Genomic DNA, 17,530 nt, shown 5'->3' on the forward strand with positions numbered 1-17,530 from the left:
AGAACACACTCCATGCAGAGGGTCAGCAGCAGAACTAATCACCGTATACGTCCTTCTGCCAGTCTGCTGCCCTGCAGAGAATTTCACCTAGAATTCTTTGGAAGTGAATCTGTGCACCAAGTAAATCTGACTCAGTGATCGCTAAACAGGAGCCAGCAGCCGGAATGCTATTGACATCACTTTATATTTATAGGAAAAGTCTGGGTCCCCAAGGAGAAGCCAATTGATCCTGTTTTGGAAAGAGTAACCCTGGAGCCAGAGCTGGAGGAAGCCCTGGCTAATGCGTCTGATGCAGAACTCTGCGACATCGCTGGTAAGATCCAGTTCCAGTTGGGAGAGTCTTACAGACTTGTTTACTATTATTCCTCCTTATCTGTGGTGTGAAACAGGTTACTGCCTTTCTCACAAATGCTGCTTTCTGCTTTTTATTTTAATGTTGTTGCTTAAGATTTGGTTACAAAGTCTACCCTGCACAGGTAAAGGGTTTGGTAGGATTTACTCAGTGACTACAAAGGAGTTATAGAATAAAGTCTGCCCATCTGTCTTTTCCCAACCGGAGGCCAGATTGACCTGGAGTGGGGAGGGTGTTAAAGTATCTACTCAAAAAAAGAGGAAATATTTTCTGCTTTTTCTTCTTTTTCTTTCTGAGTCTCTGCATTTATTTCCAGTACACACAGCTTCTGCACATTAATGCAAATCCCATGCGAGTGTGTCCTTTAAACAAAGCACATAGAACCTGAGGTTTGTAACCTGTCCTTTAAATCGGCTTCGGTACCCAATGACTGGAAGTTAGCTAATGTAACGACAGTGTTTAAAAAGGGCTCTAGAGGTGATCCCGGAAATTACAGACCGGTAAGTCTAACATCGGTACCGGGCAAATTAGTCGAAACAATAGTTAAGAATAAAATTGTCAGACACATAGAAAAACGTAAACTGTTGAGCGATAGTCAACATGGTTTCTGTAAAGGGAAATCATGTCTTACTAATCTATTAGAGTTCTTTGAAGGGATCAACAAACATGTGGACAAGGGGGATCCAGTGGACATAGTGTACTTAGATTTCCAGAAAGCCTTTGACAAGGTCCCTCACCAAAGGCTCTTACGTAAATTAAGCTGTCATGAGATGAGAGGGAAGATCCTTTCATGGATTGAGAACTGGTTAAAAGACAGGGAACAAAGGGTAGGAATTAATGGTAAATTCTCAGAATGGAGAGGGGTAACTAGTGGTGCTCCCCAAGGGTAAGTCCTAGGACCAATCCGATTCAATTTATTCATAAATGATCTGGAGCAAAGGGGTAAACAGTGAGGTGGCAAAGTTTGCAGATGATACTAAACTACTCAAGATAGTTAAGACCAAAGCAGACTGTGAAGAACTTCAAAAAGATCTCACAAAACTAAGTGATTGGGCAACAAAATGGCAAATGAAATTTAATGTGGATAAATGTAAAGTAATGCACATTGGAAAAAATAACCCCAACTATACACATAATATGATGGGGGCTAATTTAGCTACAACAAGTCAGGAAAAAGATCTTGGCATCATCGTGGATAGTTCTCTGAAGATGTCCATGCAGTGTGCAGAGGCGGTCAAAAAAGCAAACAGGATGTTAGGAATCATTAAAAAAGGGATAGAGAATAAGACTGAGAATATATTATTACCCTTATATAAATCCATGGTACACCCACATCTCGAATACTGTGTACAGATGTGGTCTCCTCACCTCAAAAAAGGTATTCTAGCACTAGAAAAGGTTCAGAAAAGGGCAACTAAAATGATTAGGGGTTTGGAGAGGGTCCCATATGAGGAGAGATTAAAGAGGCTAGGCCTATTCAGCTTGGAAAAGAGGAGACTAAGGGGGGATATGATAGAGGTCTATAAAATCATGAGTGATGTGGAGAAAGTGGATAAGGAAAAGTTATTTACTTATTCCCATAATACAAGAACTAGGGGTCACCAAATGAAATTAATAGGTAGCAGGTTTAAAACAAATAAAAGGAAGTTCTTCTTCACACAGTGCACAGTCAAACTGTGGAACTCCTTACCTGCAGAGGTTGTCAATGCTGGGACTATAACAATGTTTCCCTAGCCTCTGTTCATCAGAGGATGGAGATGGATGGCAGGAGAGAGATCACTTGATCATTACCTGTTGGACTCACTCCCTCTGAGGCACCTGGCATTGGCCACTGTCAGAAGACAGGATACTGGGCTAGATGGACCTTTGGTCTGACCCAGTATGGCCGTTCTTATGTTCTTATGTAACCTAGTCTGACTTTGTCCATTATGGGTTTGGTTTGTTTGGGCAACCTATCTCAGCGCTGGTGGATTAAAGCTGTAGCAGGGAGGGGGCCAGTTTCTAAAGGGACCTTTTCTCAGTATCGGAAAGGTTTTGTTTAATTGCAGTTCTTTCTGATAGTCGAATTTTGCTATGTTAGCTTCAGAAGAGGGTAAATCTGAATGTAGGCGTGCTCCCCTGTATCTAGCACACGAGGATTCGCTCGGGAATGTCAGGAAGATCAAAAGGTGACTTTATTACAGTGTGTGTACCAGATACTAAAGGGCTATTTAATTTAGCAAAGAAAGGCATGACAACTACCCATGGCTGAAAGTTAAAGCAAGACAAATTCAAATTAGAAATAAGGCACAGATTTGTAACAGTAGAATGATCTCCTTTCATATGCATCGCAAGTCGATCTCTATTTGTTTGGCCATCTAATGGCTGCATCATCAAGGGTAGTCAGGAGTTACAGCCCACCCTCCAGTCTTCTGACTGAGTTCTCCTCCACCATGTTAATCGTCTTCATTGCTGCCCCACAGTCACACTGTGAAGATGGGGCTAACCCAAGTTTCTGCATGGTGGCAACCACTTTGGCCGTTCTAGTCACCAGCCAGGTAAGCCTAGTTCAGGATCTGTGTCCCAGGTTGCAACACCTGGATGAAAGTCAGGGCTTCTGAAATTTGTTGGCATGCCTGTGTCTCTAGCCCAAAGTTGCTGCCACACTACAAGGACGTAGCGGTCAGCCCTGGTATGCTGTTGTTCATCCAAGACTGGCACTGGGTCAGCAGTGCTGTGGTGGTGCATGAACTACCCACAAAAGGATCTTGTGAAGTCAGTCATGGCAAGTCAGCAGCAACTGCAGGTGTGGGTGTTTTCTTCTGGAGGTGGGTGGATCTTTTGGGAAGTGCGCATTGCTCATTTGCTCCTATTGGAACCATTGTCAGCCTTGTGTGCAACAGGCTGCACATTATTCTAAGTACCACTGCCAGGACTGAGGTTCATAGAACATTTGCCTCTACTCCCCAGGAGGATCTTGCTAGCTTCTGTATCACAGCAGCGCTGGAGATGACCATTTTCTTTAAGTGCTCAAGGGGTCACTTTGTTAGAATGTGGCCCAGTTTGGTTCCTAAGGAAATGACAACTGGCTGGAAAGGGAGAGGATGATCCTCAACACAGATTGTAAGGGGTTGATCGGTCAGGGGATCCTTCAGCTGGAAGGTTATGGCCACTGTCTTAGATGCACTTAGCTTTGTCAATGGAGACTTACATTATGTGTCCACAGCATTCATGTCCTGGCTGAGTGACCGTTTGCTATCATGTACATCATCACCCACAGCAGCAAGACAGATGTCATCTGCACATGTGTAGTTATCGGCCCTTCTTGTGGGTAGGTCATAAGTGGGTATGTTGAAGAGGAGAGCAGCTAGAACGGATCCTTGTGGGAGTCTATTACAGAGCTGTCTAAGCCAGCTGACTTTGTCTCCAGCTCATAGGTGCCGACTTCCTCTCTACCTGGGGAGTGCTCGATGCCCCCTCCACAGCTTTTCCATAGCGGGCAGGAGGCGCTGGGAGGGAGGAGGAGGAGTTGATCGGTGGGGCCGCCAGCGGGCAGGAGGCACTGGGGGAGAGGGGGAGCTTGGCTGCCAGTGGGTGCTAAGCACCCGCTAATTTCTTTCCATGGGTGCTCGAGCCTTGGAGCACCCACTAAGTCAGCCCCTATGCTCCAGCTGGCAAGATGAAACTGTTTTGTTATCATTTCCATGATAAACCACATCATGGGCTTACAGGGAACAGTCTGCAACAATTTAGTGGTCAGCCCCACATGCTAGATGGTATCATCTGCAGCTGACAGATCCTCCAGAACAGTACCAGCTTTCTTGCTGTTCTCAAAGGCATCTTCAGTGTCTTCTGTTAAGTGAGTTACTTGGTTTAGGTATAGCATCCTCGTCTGAAGCCAGCCAGAACAAAGGGACAAGCACTGAGGATGGTGCCCAGGGGAGTGATGGATTCTCCATCTCTTGGTCATGAGATCATGGCTGGATGCCTTTCTGGAAGACCTGCTTCCCCCTTCTCACCATGCACCATACCTTGGCTGGTGTCGGTGCAGCGCACTAGTCAATGCTGCTGTGCTTCCAGCTGAAGAGCACAGATGCGCTAGAAGTGGCAGGATTTCTTTTGGAATTTCTCAGCAGTAGAGTCTTTGGTTTTGCTCAGAGGGCACAAGGGGAGCAGAGACCAGCCACGAGTCCCCAGTGCCCACCCAACAGCTCTTCTGCAGCTAGGGGCGGCTCTAGGCATTTCGCCGCCCCAAGCATGGCAGGCAGGCTGCGTTCGGCAGCTTGCCTGCGGAAGGTCCAGAAGCTGCAGGACCAGCGGACCTCCCACAGGCAAGCCGCCGAAGGCAGCGTGCCTGCCGCCCCTGCGGCGCCAGCAGAGCGCCCCCCGCAGCTTGCCACCCCAAGCACGCGCTTGGCGTGCTGGGGCTTGGAGCTGCCCCTGTCTGCAGCCCTGCTTGTGGGCGGAGAGTGAGTGTTGAGCTGCAGCTGACCCCATCTGGCAGGTGGTTCCTTGGGGACATGACCAGGTGGCATAGTGTAAATCAGCCCCCAGGCTCCCCCAGATTGTGCCAGGGATGGCCGAGATCTGGCTCGAGAAACGGGAAACAAGCATCAAGGTCCCAGAGAGGCTGCTGTAGTGGAATGCTAAACTGTATTATACATTCAGCCACTAGGTGGCACTGTGTGCAACGGATCTTATTTAAGCTAACCTCGGTCACACCTGTCTCAGTCCTCAAAGGCACAACACCTTCAAAGGAGAGCCCCAAAGGGGGCTTAAATTCATTACTCTGCTGGACACTGAAATCACAGTCTTCATAAAGATGCTGCATTTGTGGCTTATTGCCAGAATCTGTAACCCTTTTTGTCTTATGACTGCAGGGGTGTTAACGGGCCACTCTACCGTGAATGGTCCCTAGAATTTCTGTTCCACCGGTATTTAGCTGCGATGCTCCGTGTATGTTTCCCAGGCCTGAAGAAGAGCTCCGTGTAACTCGAAAGCTTGGCTCTTTCCCCCACAGAAGTTGGTCCAATAAAAGATGTTACCTCCTCTGCCTCATCTCTCTAGAGTGCTGGGATCAACTTGGCTACAACGATACTGCAAGCAACAATGGAAGTTATTTGGTGATTGTCTTTTAAAACAACACCCCTGACTATACAGCCTAGGGAATGCGACAGCACATTAGGGTCACGTCTGCTTAAGGCGCTATTAGATCTTTGTGGTGGATGACAGTAAATTCAGTGTCTATTTTAATTTCTCCATGACCAACATATTTGAGATAATTAATATAAATATTTGTGGGACACTTTTTTTCTTAACCATAGAAATGAAGAATTAAAAAGACTAACTGACATTTTTAGTAGTTTTAGTGGGCATCCTTCAGTCTGAAGAGACCATGGGTATGTGCCCCTGAGAGATAAAGAAATTACTCTGTTGGTTTTGTGGCAGCCACAGCCATGGCTGAAGAGACCCACTCAAGAAAGACAATCTCTCTCTGCTGCATCTGTCACATTTAAAGGTGGTGTTTCAACCTTTTGGACTCTGCCTTCTTCAAGCTCTCTTCTCCTCTGCTAAGCTGGACGGCTTCCTCTCATAACTCTGGAGACGGATGTTAAGCTCTTGTTTCCAAAGGCTGCAGTCTTGAGTGTGATCTTCCCAATTTTCCACATCCATGTCCATTTCTTTGAGGTCTCACTCGCACACATCCTTGAAATGCAATGTTGGGTGTCCTTTGGGACTTTTTCCAGATGCCAATTTGCCATAGAAGGTGTCCTTTGGGATGCACCCATCACTCACGCAGCACACATACGCAAGCCAGCGGAGGCGTCTCTGTTGGAGAAGTGTTTGCATGCTGGGTATTGCTGGCCCGTTTGAGCAGCTCAGTGTTGGTGACTCTGTCCCTCCCGGTGATTCCAAGGATTCGATGAATGCACATGAAAGCTGTTGAGCCCTTCTCCTGATGAGAGCATAAGGTCCCTGTCTTGCTCCCATACAAAAGTGTACTGATAACACCTGCACAGATCTTTGTATGGTCTGTCAGTTTGTTGTTTTGCCAGACCCTCTTACTGAGTCTAGACATTGTTGTGGTGGCTTTTCCAATCCGGATGTTGAGTTCTGTTTCACATGAAAGGTTGACTGCAATAGTGGACCCCAGGTATGTGAACTTGTTCACCACTTCAAGTTCATAGTTATTGATCTTGATGGAGTGTGCTTCCTGAACTCCTTGGAATGTTAGGTTCGTCTTTTTTAGGCTTATAGTAAGGCCGAAGTCTTGGTAGGCTTTGGGAAAACAGTCCATGAGGTTTTGGAGGTGGGCTTCTGTGTGGGGTGCCACTGCTGCATCATCAGCAAAGAGAAGGTGTTGGATGAGGGCCTCCTGAGTCTTGGTTTTTGATCCGAGCCTTGCAAAATTGAACAGCTTCCCATCAGATCTTGTGTGCAAGTAGCTTCCCTCTGTTGAGGAACCAAAAGCTTGTTTCAGTATCAGGGAGAAGATCCCAAACAGACTTGGGGCAAGTACACAACCTTTCTTAACTCTGCTATGATTCTGGAAAGCCTCAGACCCTGAGCTGTACATGTGTTGGACTGTGCTGTACACGTTTTCATGGAAGGGTTGAATCACGCTTAAGAGCTTGGGGGGACATCCAATCTTTTCTGGAAGCATGAATAGTCCACTTTTACTGACAAGGCCAAAAGCCTTTGTGAGATCGGTGAAGGCTACGTAGAGGGGCTTCTTTTGATCTCTGCATTTCTCTTGTAGTTATCTCAGCAAGAAGATCATGTCAATAGTAGACCTTTCAGCTCTGAAGCCGCACTATGATTTATCATAGATTCTGTCTACAAGGCTCTGAATTCTGTTCAGGACAACTTGGACAAAGGCTTTTCCCATAATACTAAGAAGGGAGATGCCACGGTAGTTGTTACAGTCGCTCCTGTCACCCTTGTTTTTATAGAGAGTGGTGATGTTGGTGTCTTTCATTTCTTGTGGTACTTCGCCTTCTTTCCAGCACAGGCAGAGCAACTCATGAAAGTGTTGAAGTGGGATAGGTTTTCTGCACTTTCTGACCTCTGATAGTATGCAGTCTTTTCCAGGGCCATCTATGGCAAGGCTAAGCTCCTCAACTGTTGGTTCATTGTCGAGTTGGTTCATAACAGGTAGACTTTCAATGGCATTGTTGGCTGCGTCCAGAACAATATTTTCACAAGAGTAAAGCTCAGAGTAGTGTTCTACCCAGCGATCCATCTGCTTGGTGCAGTCATTGATTGTTTCCCCTGTTGTTGATTTCAATGAGGCTGTCTTCTTTAAAGTTGGACCCAAGGCTTTCTTGATCCCATTATACATGTTTCTGATGTTGCTTGCATCAGCTGTTACTTCGATGCTTTTGCATAAGTGCAGCCAATCGTCATTGGCACAGCATCAACAGTTTGTTATACCTTGGTTCTTGCTGCTCTCAACACATAAGATGTTTTATTTGGGCCTATCTTGTAGTTGGTTTGGGCTGCGCATTTGGCCTCTATGGCTGGTATCAATTCACTGGAATATGCATCAAACCAATTGTTAGTCTTGCTTTCCTTCTCCCCAGACACTGACAGAGCTGCATCGTAGATTGTGTTCTTCAGTTGCTCCCACGTCAGATGGATGCTTTTGGCACAATCACTGGAGTCAAGGACTTGTTGTAGTATGTTCTTGTGCTGCTGTGACTTTTCTTGGTCCGCTAAGGCTGTGGTTTTCAAACTTTTTTTTCTGGCATCCCAGCTGAAGAAAATTGTTGATGCCTACAACCCAATGGAGCTGGGAGTGAGGGGTTTGGGGTATGGGAGGGGTTTAGGGCTGGGGCAGGGGGTTGGGGTTTGGGAGAGGGTCAGGGCTCTGCGCTGGGAGTGCAGGCACTGGGGTGGGGCTGGGGATGAAGAGTTTGGGGTTCAGGAAAGGGCTCTGAGTTTGGGGGGGGCTCCGGGCTGGGGCAGGGGATTGGGACACAGGCTTGGGGTGCAGGCTTGCCACCAGTGGCTCCCAGTCAGCGATGCACCTGTGGTGCAGAGGCAGGCTTCCCACCTGCCCTGGCACTGCGGACCGTGCTGTGCTTGAAGTGACCAGCAGCAGGTCCAGCTCCTAGGCAGAGGCACACACGTGGCTCCACGCAGCTCTCGCCCACAGGCACCACCCCCCCCAGCTCCCATTGGCTGGTTCCTGGCCAATGAGATCACGGAGCTAATGCTCAGGGTGGGGGCAGCGCGTGGAGCCCCATGCCCCACACCCCCACCTAGCAGCCGGACCTGCTGCTGGCCGCTTCCAGGGTGCAGTGTGGTGTCGGAACAGGTAGGGACTAGTCTGAGTTAGCTGGGCTGCACTGAAGACGAGACTTTTAACATCCCATCAGCGGTGCTGACCAGAGCCGCTGTGACCCAGTGCCTTCCATTCCACGACCCAGTTCTGTCCTGACCCATGGTTTGAAAACCACTGTGCTAAAGTACTGATGTTAATACGAGGACGTGCTTTTACTGCAGATCTGTTTATTTTCTTTGGTTTAAGTCTGACCTTGCTGCATACCAGAGAGTGGCCTGTGTCTCAGTGAGCACTTTGATAACTGCGGGTAATGAGGATGCTGTTAAGGTTGGTACGCCTTGTGATGATAAAATCCAGTTGTTGCCAATGGCCAGATCTGGGATGTTTCCAAGACACTTTGCGTTGCGGCTTTGTCTGGAAGAATGAGTTTGTTACACAGACGTCATAATAGGAGCAAACTTTTAGCAGTCCCCATTCTTTTATCAGGTCCATATTGACCAAGACCATACTTCATGATCAGCTCCCACTCTTGCATTGAAGTCCCCTAGCAGGAAAACATATTTGTGCTTTGGAAGCCTGCTGATGGTGGTGTTCAACTGGTTGTACAACTGGTCCTTGAAGTCAGAAGACAAGAAGAGTGTTGGGGAAAACACACTCACAGGGTTGACTGGGCCCTCAGATGAGAACAACCGTAGTGCCAAAATTCTCTCTGATTCAGTTGTAGGTGACTCAGTCATCCCCAGAAGTGAGTTCTTGATGGCAAATCCCACTCTGTGCTCTTGTGTTTCTTCAGTGCTTTTCTCCTGCCAGAAAAATGTGTAGACTTTCCCTGAATGATCCACTTGATGCTAGCCATGTTTCTTGGAGGATTACGATATCCACATTGAGTCATTTCAGCTTATCATTGATCATGGCAGTTTAATGTACATTGCTCATTTGCTGAAGGTCCTCAGATAATCCAGTTGTCAGGGTGCAAACATTCCAGCACCCTATCTTTAAGGAATTTTTCTTTCTTTTACTTGATTTGCCTGGTGCATTGGTCACAGTCCACTTCTCAAGTTATGAAACTCTAAACTCCAAGCACCCGTTGAAGCAGGCAGACTGTGGTGGGACAACACTCTATCGTCTGGGGCTGCCCAATGTTATGGTAGGTGGTGGCTGTCCAGCGAGATACGATGATCTCTCCTACCGTCAGAGACAGCCCTTGGTGCTCAACTCTACGCCGATGGAGTAGGAGCTTAGAACCGGTGACTGCTGTCTCCCATGTTGTGTTGGGGCTTGAGGTGAAGATGGAGAACCTCTCCAGGGTGCAAGCCTGGGTAGATGATATGGAGGCCCTGAATTGCTCATGCATCAGGACCCCCATCTCAGCATCACCGGTAAAACCCAGAGGATAGGAAGAGCCAATACGTCGGTACCCGATCTGCTGCAGGAGTTGCCAGAAAGATACTGAGATGTTAGGACCTGGCCGCCTTTGGGGCTCCACTCCAGATTTTCTGTCTGAGTTTACTCTCATAGCCTTACATTCTCCCGAATTCACCCACAAGGCAGTGAGGCTTTTCTGTCAGGGGTTGCTACCTTAGCCTTGTGCCCTCCCGGGCTACTCACAAGGCAGTGGGTTTGATGAGCCGCAGGTAGTACTGTCTGCTCTCATTGCGGTAACAGGCATAGCCTGACCTGACATCAAACTGACATTAATTCAAAATTAACAATAAAATCATCCTAGATGTAAATTAACCCTTTCCATTCCCTCCCCTCTACTACTTCTTCTGCACCCCATGCCCTGGAAGAACTTCTCTGCAGGCCTGAGTGTGCTTGTCTTCCTGCTGCCCAACACAGGAGCAGACAAGCAGAAGACAAGGAATTGGGTACTCGTGTGGGAACTGTGGTGCTCTTTTTCATGTGTCCCTGTACAATATGAGCCAGACATTGAGAGGAGGGGCCTCCCTGTCTGCATGTACCAATTGTGGGCATAAATAATCACAGGTGTAATCCCACATCTATAGCTATTTGCACCTGCAGCACAGGTCTCTTGGATGACTGAGAGTCTGATTTGTGGGTTGAAGCAGGAATTTACATGTCTGAGGGAACTAGATAGTGGGTGCCAGTAATTGTAGGTGTGCAATTATTTGTCCCAGCAGCTTTTCACCTGGTAGGTCCCCAGCAAGAACCACCCTTCTCATGACAGTCCCAGCACTCTGCAGCCAATATTCCACATGGGCAGGGAAGTTCTGGCAATTTCTGCTTCTAGTGCCAGCCAGATCCTGGAAGAACAGTTTGTGGAAAAACTAAGAGAAAACAGCTGTTGGGATCTTGAAGAAGGTCTGTTCTGTGTGAAGCTTAGAGGAATTTTTGTGTGAAGCTTAGAGGAATTTTTGTTCTTAGTTTATTTGATATGATTTTCCCATCCCTAATAAACATACATTTACACATCTGTTTATACACACATGCACACATGTAACATTCTACATTGAACCACATGAGAATGGAAAATTTGTTGCTTCAGGGCTTTTTCCAAAATGAATTTTCTGAGAGCAGCAGGATTTCTTTTTTAAAATGTTATGTTTGGTCTGTGGGCTTTGTGCTGCCTACTCTGGTAGGTGCCGGACTGCTGAGGTTATAAAACAGACACAGACTGAGGCTGCCTCTACACTTAAGCTGCTATAATGGCGCAGTTGCAACGTCAGTGCAGCCACTTGCTGCAGCAACGGGCAGGGATCTGCCGACACTGTAGGTGATCCATCTCCACGAGAGGAGTAGCTAGATCAACGGAAGAATTCTTCCATCAGCTTGGCACTGTCTTACCCCAGGGGTAGGTCAGCTTAACTGCCTCACGCAGGGGTGTGGATTTTCACACCCCAGAGCAACAAAGCTTGGTCAGCTTAACTTAGTTTTTAGTGTAGACCGGGCCTGTGTGTGTGTGTGTGTGTGTGTGTTTAGAAAATCAGAGACTGAAATGCGTTAGTTATCTGAAACTTGGGTTCTGTGTTCTTGCAACATTTTAATCCTGTTTATACTACTCATGTTTCTGTCTTCACAAAGCTCAAGTCAAAGCTGCCTTTAGTTTGTGTTGGATATAAACAGAAAGCCTGTTGCCAAAGCACTTATGTGTGGGATCTATACACTGTTCCGAAGTTTTCTGGATGAGAATGTCTCATTCTGCTGCTGAGTGTCCCGGGCACAATGCTGATGCTACTGTCTTATACAAGTGTGGAGTGCCTCTCCCCCCAGGCGAGTGGCAGGTGGAAGGCACATGGTACACTGCAGGATCAGGCGTGAGATTAGTAACTACTAATGGTTGTTTCTATGTTTTGTGATATTTATTCTTCCTCTCACTTTTTTTTATGTTTGGCTCCAACCCAGACACTCCATTCAGCTTGATTATTGGGAAACTGTTCCCACATCTGTGCCTCCTCCATTTAATATCTTTTGGCGTTAACGCACAGCCCTTGCTGCCTGCAATGCACATACCTTTCCCTGCACAAATCATGCTACCCTTTAATAGAGAGAAAATGGCCATAGCCTCAGTGTGCTGTTGGTACCTGATGTCACTCAGCACAGTGGGACTCAAACTGTGGGCTCATGGGTGCCATCTTTCTAGCTTTTCTACATTTGCACAAAAGCAAATTTCTTACTGTGGAGGCCCACATTTTAGGCAGGGCCGGCTCCAGGGGTTTTGCTGCCCCAAGCAGCGACAAAAAAAAAAAAGCCGCAATCACGATCAGCGGCAGCTCCACCACGCCGCTTTCTTCTTTGGCGGCAATTCGGCGGCAGGTCCTTCCCTCCCAGAGGGACCGGGGGACCCGCCGCTGAATTGCTGCTGAAGAACCCGACATGCCGCCCCTTCCCCTTGGCCGCCCCAAGCACCTGCTTGCTGAGCTGTTGCCTGGAGGCGGCCCTGATTTTCGGTCACTTCTGGGATGCTGTGTGCTCCTGAGGCTTTGCCAGAATCCATCTTTTCTCAGCATAAGGGGCTGCAATAACTCGGTTTTGTTTTCCTTTCTTTTTAATGTAGCTATCCTTGGCATGCATACGTTGATGAGTAACCAGCAGTACTACGAGGCACTCGGGAGCACCACTATCGTTAACAAGGAAGGCCTGAACAGTAAGTGTGATTTACAGCTGTTCTGGAGTATTTGGTTGAAAGACTCAAAGCTGCTAGTGGGCTATTGACTGTGATTATTTTTTAATAATATTTTCTAACCTGATTTTTCTCGTTATGTCAAATTCCCCTAAGAAGTATGAACCAACACAGGACCCATTTATATTGCCAAAATTGTAAAAGTGTGAGAGCTGGTGCATCTGGGACGGGTGAAGGGGAAAGCATGTGGCTTTCATTGCTCAATAGTTCCCCCTGATGCTCACCAAATAGAATGGGACTGACAGTGACTGTACAGGAGATGATACATTCGCTCTAGAGCTGGGGTCTCCAACGCGGTGCCCGCGGGGGCATCTTAATGCACCCGCGTCCTGGCCCCTGGGAGAGCACCTGCTGAAATGCTGCAGCGGCATTTTGGTGGGGATGCCTCTCGATGACTACGCTTGTCGCCGACAAGTGATGTCGTCGAGAAGCGTCGCTCCCAAATTTCGGCAGCGATGCCTCTCGCTGACGCCACTTGCCGTCGACAAGTGATGTCATCGAGAGGCATCACCCCTGAACTTCGGCGGGGACGCCTCTCGCTGATGCCGCTCGCTGTCGACAAGTGACATCATCGAGAGGCGTCGCTTCCGAATTTCGGTGGGTACGCCTCTCGATGACATCACTTGTCGACGGCAAGTGATGTCATCGAGAGGCGTCGCTGCCGAAATGCTGCTGAAATTCGGAGGCATTTCGGCGGGTGCTCCACCTCTGCAGTGATCCTTCGGCTGGCGACCACTGCTCTAGAGCTAGACTTAGAGTCAACATTTTTCTTGCAAGGAATGTCAGACAAGTCCTTGGTTTGGAAGTTTCAGTTTTCCCATTGGAAGTTTTAGAATAAAAGATTTGTTTTGACCTGGAATTTCAATTTAAATGTAATTTCATTTTATTTAAACCAAAAAAACAGAGTGACATTTAAAAAAAATGAAAATGTTTGTTTAGATATTTTCCTGTGGCAAAATGAAATTGTGTTTTTTGGCCGAGAACTTTCTGCATGAAAAATGTGGAACAGCTTTAGTTCTGTGCTTGGAGTCTGAGCCTGTGAGGGCCAGTTCCTGGCATGGGGGTGGAATGGTGGCCCCAGATCTCATTTCAAACAGACAGGCAGCAGAAATTAGCAGAATGCAGGCAGAGCAAATCCTGAAATGGCTGAAGCATTTAGGTCGTGACTTGTTTGACTCTTAGTGCATATTGCTTCCTCCTCTCCCCACCCTTATTCTATTGTATCCATTGTGATAGACCCAGGCCAGTTGTGTACAGCAGAGTAGTAGAAGGCAGATATACTGGCCACTGGATAAGCAGTTTTCTGTTCCCTGAGTGACCAGAGCAGGGGCTGCTCCAGGCTAATGAGAACACCTGACTCCAATTAACCTGCTAAGAGTCAGGTGAGGCAGTTAAGCACCTGACTCTAATTAAGGCCCCTCTGATGCTATAAAGGGGCTCACTCCAGTCAGGCCAGGGGGAGCCAGGGGAGAGGAAGTGTGTGTGTGAGGAACTGGGAGCAAGAGGTGTGCAAGAAGCTGAGAGTGAGAGGCTGTGCTGCTGGAGGACTAAGGAGTACAAGTGTTATCAAACATCAGGAGGAAGGTCCTGTGGTGAGGACAAAGAAGGTGTTGGGAGGAGGCCATGGGGAAGTAGGCCAGGGAGTTGTAACTGTTGCACGGCTGTTCCAGGAGGCACTATAGACAGCTGCAATCCACAGGGCCCTGGGCTGGAACCCGGAGCAGAGGGTGGGCCCGGGTTTCCCCCAAACCTCCCAACTCCTGATCAGACACAGGAGGAATTGACCTGGACTGTGGCTTCTATCAGAGCGGAAGGTCTCTGGGCTGTTTCCCAACCCACAGGGTGAATCCGTGAGGCGAGCAAATCCACCAGTAAGTGCAGGACCCACCAAGGTAGAGGAGGAACTTTGTCACACCATGTACTCTAGTCTACTACAGGGAAACGAGTGGGTCAGAACCTCTGCTGGTGTAAATCAGTGTGGTGCCACTGAAATTTAATGGAGAGATGCTGTCATAACTATAAAGGAAGGGTAACAGCCCCAGTTTACAATACTATAAAATCCCTCCTGGCCAGAGACACCAAAATCCTTTTACCTGTAAAGGGTTAAGAAGCTCAGGTAACCTGGCAACACCTGACCCAAAGGACCAATAAGGGGACAAGAGACTTTCAAATCTTGGTGTGGGGAAGGCTTTTGTTTGTGTGCTCTTTGTTTTGGGGGTTGTTCGCTCTTGAGACTAAGAGGAACCGAACATCAATCCATGCTCTCCAAATCTTTCTGAACAAGTCAATTATAAGTTTGAAATATGAGAAACTGCCAGGCAAGGCGTGTTAGTTTTATCTTTGTTTTCTCAACTTGTAACTGTTCCTTTTGCTAGAGTGTTTACCTCTGTTTGCTGTAACTTTAAACCTAAGGCTAGAGGGGGTTCCTCTGGGCTCTATGAATCTGATTACCCTGTAAAGTTATTTTCCATCCTGATTTTACAGAGATGATTTTTTTACCTTTCTTTCTTTAATTAAAAGTCTTCTTTTTAAGAACCTGATTGATTTTTCCTTGTTTTAAGATCCAAGGGGGTTGGATCTGCACTCACCAGGAATTGGTGGGGAGAAAACAGGGGGAATGGTTAATTTCTTCTTGTTTTAAGATCCAAGGGTTTGGATCGGTGTTCACCAGGGAATTGGTGGAGATGTCTCTCAAGGCTACTGGGAGGGAGATTGTCGGGGGGAAGATAGACAGAGTTTCCCAAATAACTCTTAAAGGATTTGGGTGGTGGCAGTAAAACCAGATCTAAGCTGGTAATTAAGCTTAAAGGTTCTCATGCAGGTCCCCACATCTGTACCCTAAAGTTCAGAGTGGGGAAGGAACCTTGACATGGTGAGCAGCGGGGAGGGATTTTAAAGGAACCAAAAGCCAGTAGGATTTTTTTTCTCCTGTTTAGCTGCTTGGAAAGTAGAGCTGAAGTAGATGCATATCTTATCTCTTGCCTAAAGGCAGAGCTGTTAAGTTTTTTTAAAAGGATCTTTGTTAAGAGAAGGTTTCAAGCTGTGAGCAAGCAGCCAGCAAAAGGAATTTACAAGCTGAATTGTTTTTTTTTCTTTCTGCCTCTCGGGTATAGCTAGTTTAAAAAAACCCCAAAACTGAATGCTGTGAAAGTCTCTGTTAACTAGGCAGCCCTGAGCTGAGTGCATCCCCATCAGGGCCGTCCTTAGAATTTATGGTGCCCTAGGCAAGATTATTAAACTGGTGCCCCTATGCCTGTCTTGCTCTTAGCAACACAAACATAAGCTTACAGTATTGGAAAACTTGCCACAAGTATGTTGTTAAAACCAGTTTAACTTAATTAAGCACACTGTAATGCTGATGGACTAGCACTAAAAAGTAGCACTATAGAAAAAATTCTGATTTGACAGAATGATGCAAATAAATATATTTTTTTAATTTGTCAACATTTTATTGGAAATTTCTATGAAGAGGTATTGAAACAAGGATTAGTTTTTAATTAAAAGCAATCTTTCTGGCTTTTTTGGCTGCAAAATCAGTAATAATGTCATCGTATGACAAAGACAAAGTGATGTCTTGTTCGATTGCAAGAATAGCAAGATCAGTCAAGCGTTCCTGAATCATTGTAGAGCGGAGATAGTTTTTAATGAGCTTTAGTTTTGAGAAACTCCGTTCTCCTGATGCTCCTGTTACAGGAATTGTCAGTAGAATACGAGTGGCAATGTACATGTTAGGATATATGTCAACAAGTTTGCTGGTATGAATAAATTGTACAATATCCATCATCGATTTTGCATGTGGCAACTCCTCAATTTTTCTTACAGTTCAAGTCCATTTAAATCAAAATGATCACCGTGCTTCAGGAGACTCTCTAGGTCAGGGGTTTCCAAAACGGTGCCTGCAGGTGCCCCGGCGCCCGCAGGGGCCTCTCAGTGCACCCACGTACTGGCTGGAGGATAAGCATCTGCCGAAATGCTGCCGAAATTCGGCAGCATTTCAGCGGATGCTTGTCCGCCACCACGGTCCTTCATCTGGCACCTGCCAGACGAAAAAGTTTGGGGACCACTGCTCTAGGCTCTTGCACTTTGCCATTAGTTGCTCTTGTTTTCCTATTTCGTTGAATTTAGTCCCACTCAGCCCACTGCCAGCTGAGTGAATGGAACCCCAGGCCGACAGCGGGTTGAGTGGCTCAGCCAGGGTCTCAGCCACCGGCCTGCTCAGCCGCTGCCAGCCTGGGGTTCCTTGGGGGTCCCCAAGCCAGCAGTGGGTACTGAGTGGGGCCGGCGGCCGGGACCCTGGGTGCCAATGGGGCAACAGCCGGAACCCCAGAGCAGTGGCGGGCTGAGCCACTCAGCTCGCCGCTGCGTGCCATCAAAAATCAGCTCGCGTGCCACATTTGGCACATATGCCGTAGGTTGCCAGCCCTTGCTCTATACATTAGTAAGGAGATGAGCATATTACAGTTGTTGGAGGGTTCTATTTAGCAGTAACAGGGCTATAGGAAAGTCAGTCAACATTTTTTGTTTCTCTGATGAAAACTGGCCCACTCCCTTCCCCATACCACACTTGTCACAAATAATTGTCAACAACTTAATTTTCTGTTCTTGGCTAAGATATTGATTTAAAAAATATATATATTGAAATTGAATTCAGGATTGTTAGCAAGCATTTCTGGCAAACAAAGTTGTTAAATGACACTTTAAATGGCAACACAGTACTGCTTTCATGCTTGGCTCACCCCCCAGCCTGCTGGTCCAACAGCTGCAGTAGAGG

The 17,530-nt window shown here is 47.1% G+C and overlaps 1 protein-coding gene across 3 annotated transcripts in view; it reads left to right on the forward strand.

Moving 5' to 3' along the window:
• The window catches only part of TMOD1 (tropomodulin 1), a 94,276-nt gene that overhangs the window by 40,274 nt on the left and 36,472 nt on the right, over positions 1-17,530 (forward strand). For all 3 annotated transcript variants that reach the window (XM_030566167.1, XM_030566168.1, XM_030566166.1), the window contains exons 4-5: positions 194-313; positions 12,634-12,723. In XM_030566167.1, the coding sequence (XP_030422027.1) occupies positions 194-313; positions 12,634-12,723 (210 nt within the window). The remainder of the gene's footprint in view (positions 1-193; positions 314-12,633; positions 12,724-17,530) is intronic.

The sequence above is a fragment of the Gopherus evgoodei genome, chromosome 6 (assembly GCF_007399415.2).
Source record: "Gopherus evgoodei ecotype Sinaloan lineage chromosome 6, rGopEvg1_v1.p, whole genome shotgun sequence".
In the NCBI taxonomy this organism is placed as follows: domain Eukaryota; kingdom Metazoa; phylum Chordata; order Testudines; family Testudinidae; genus Gopherus; species Gopherus evgoodei.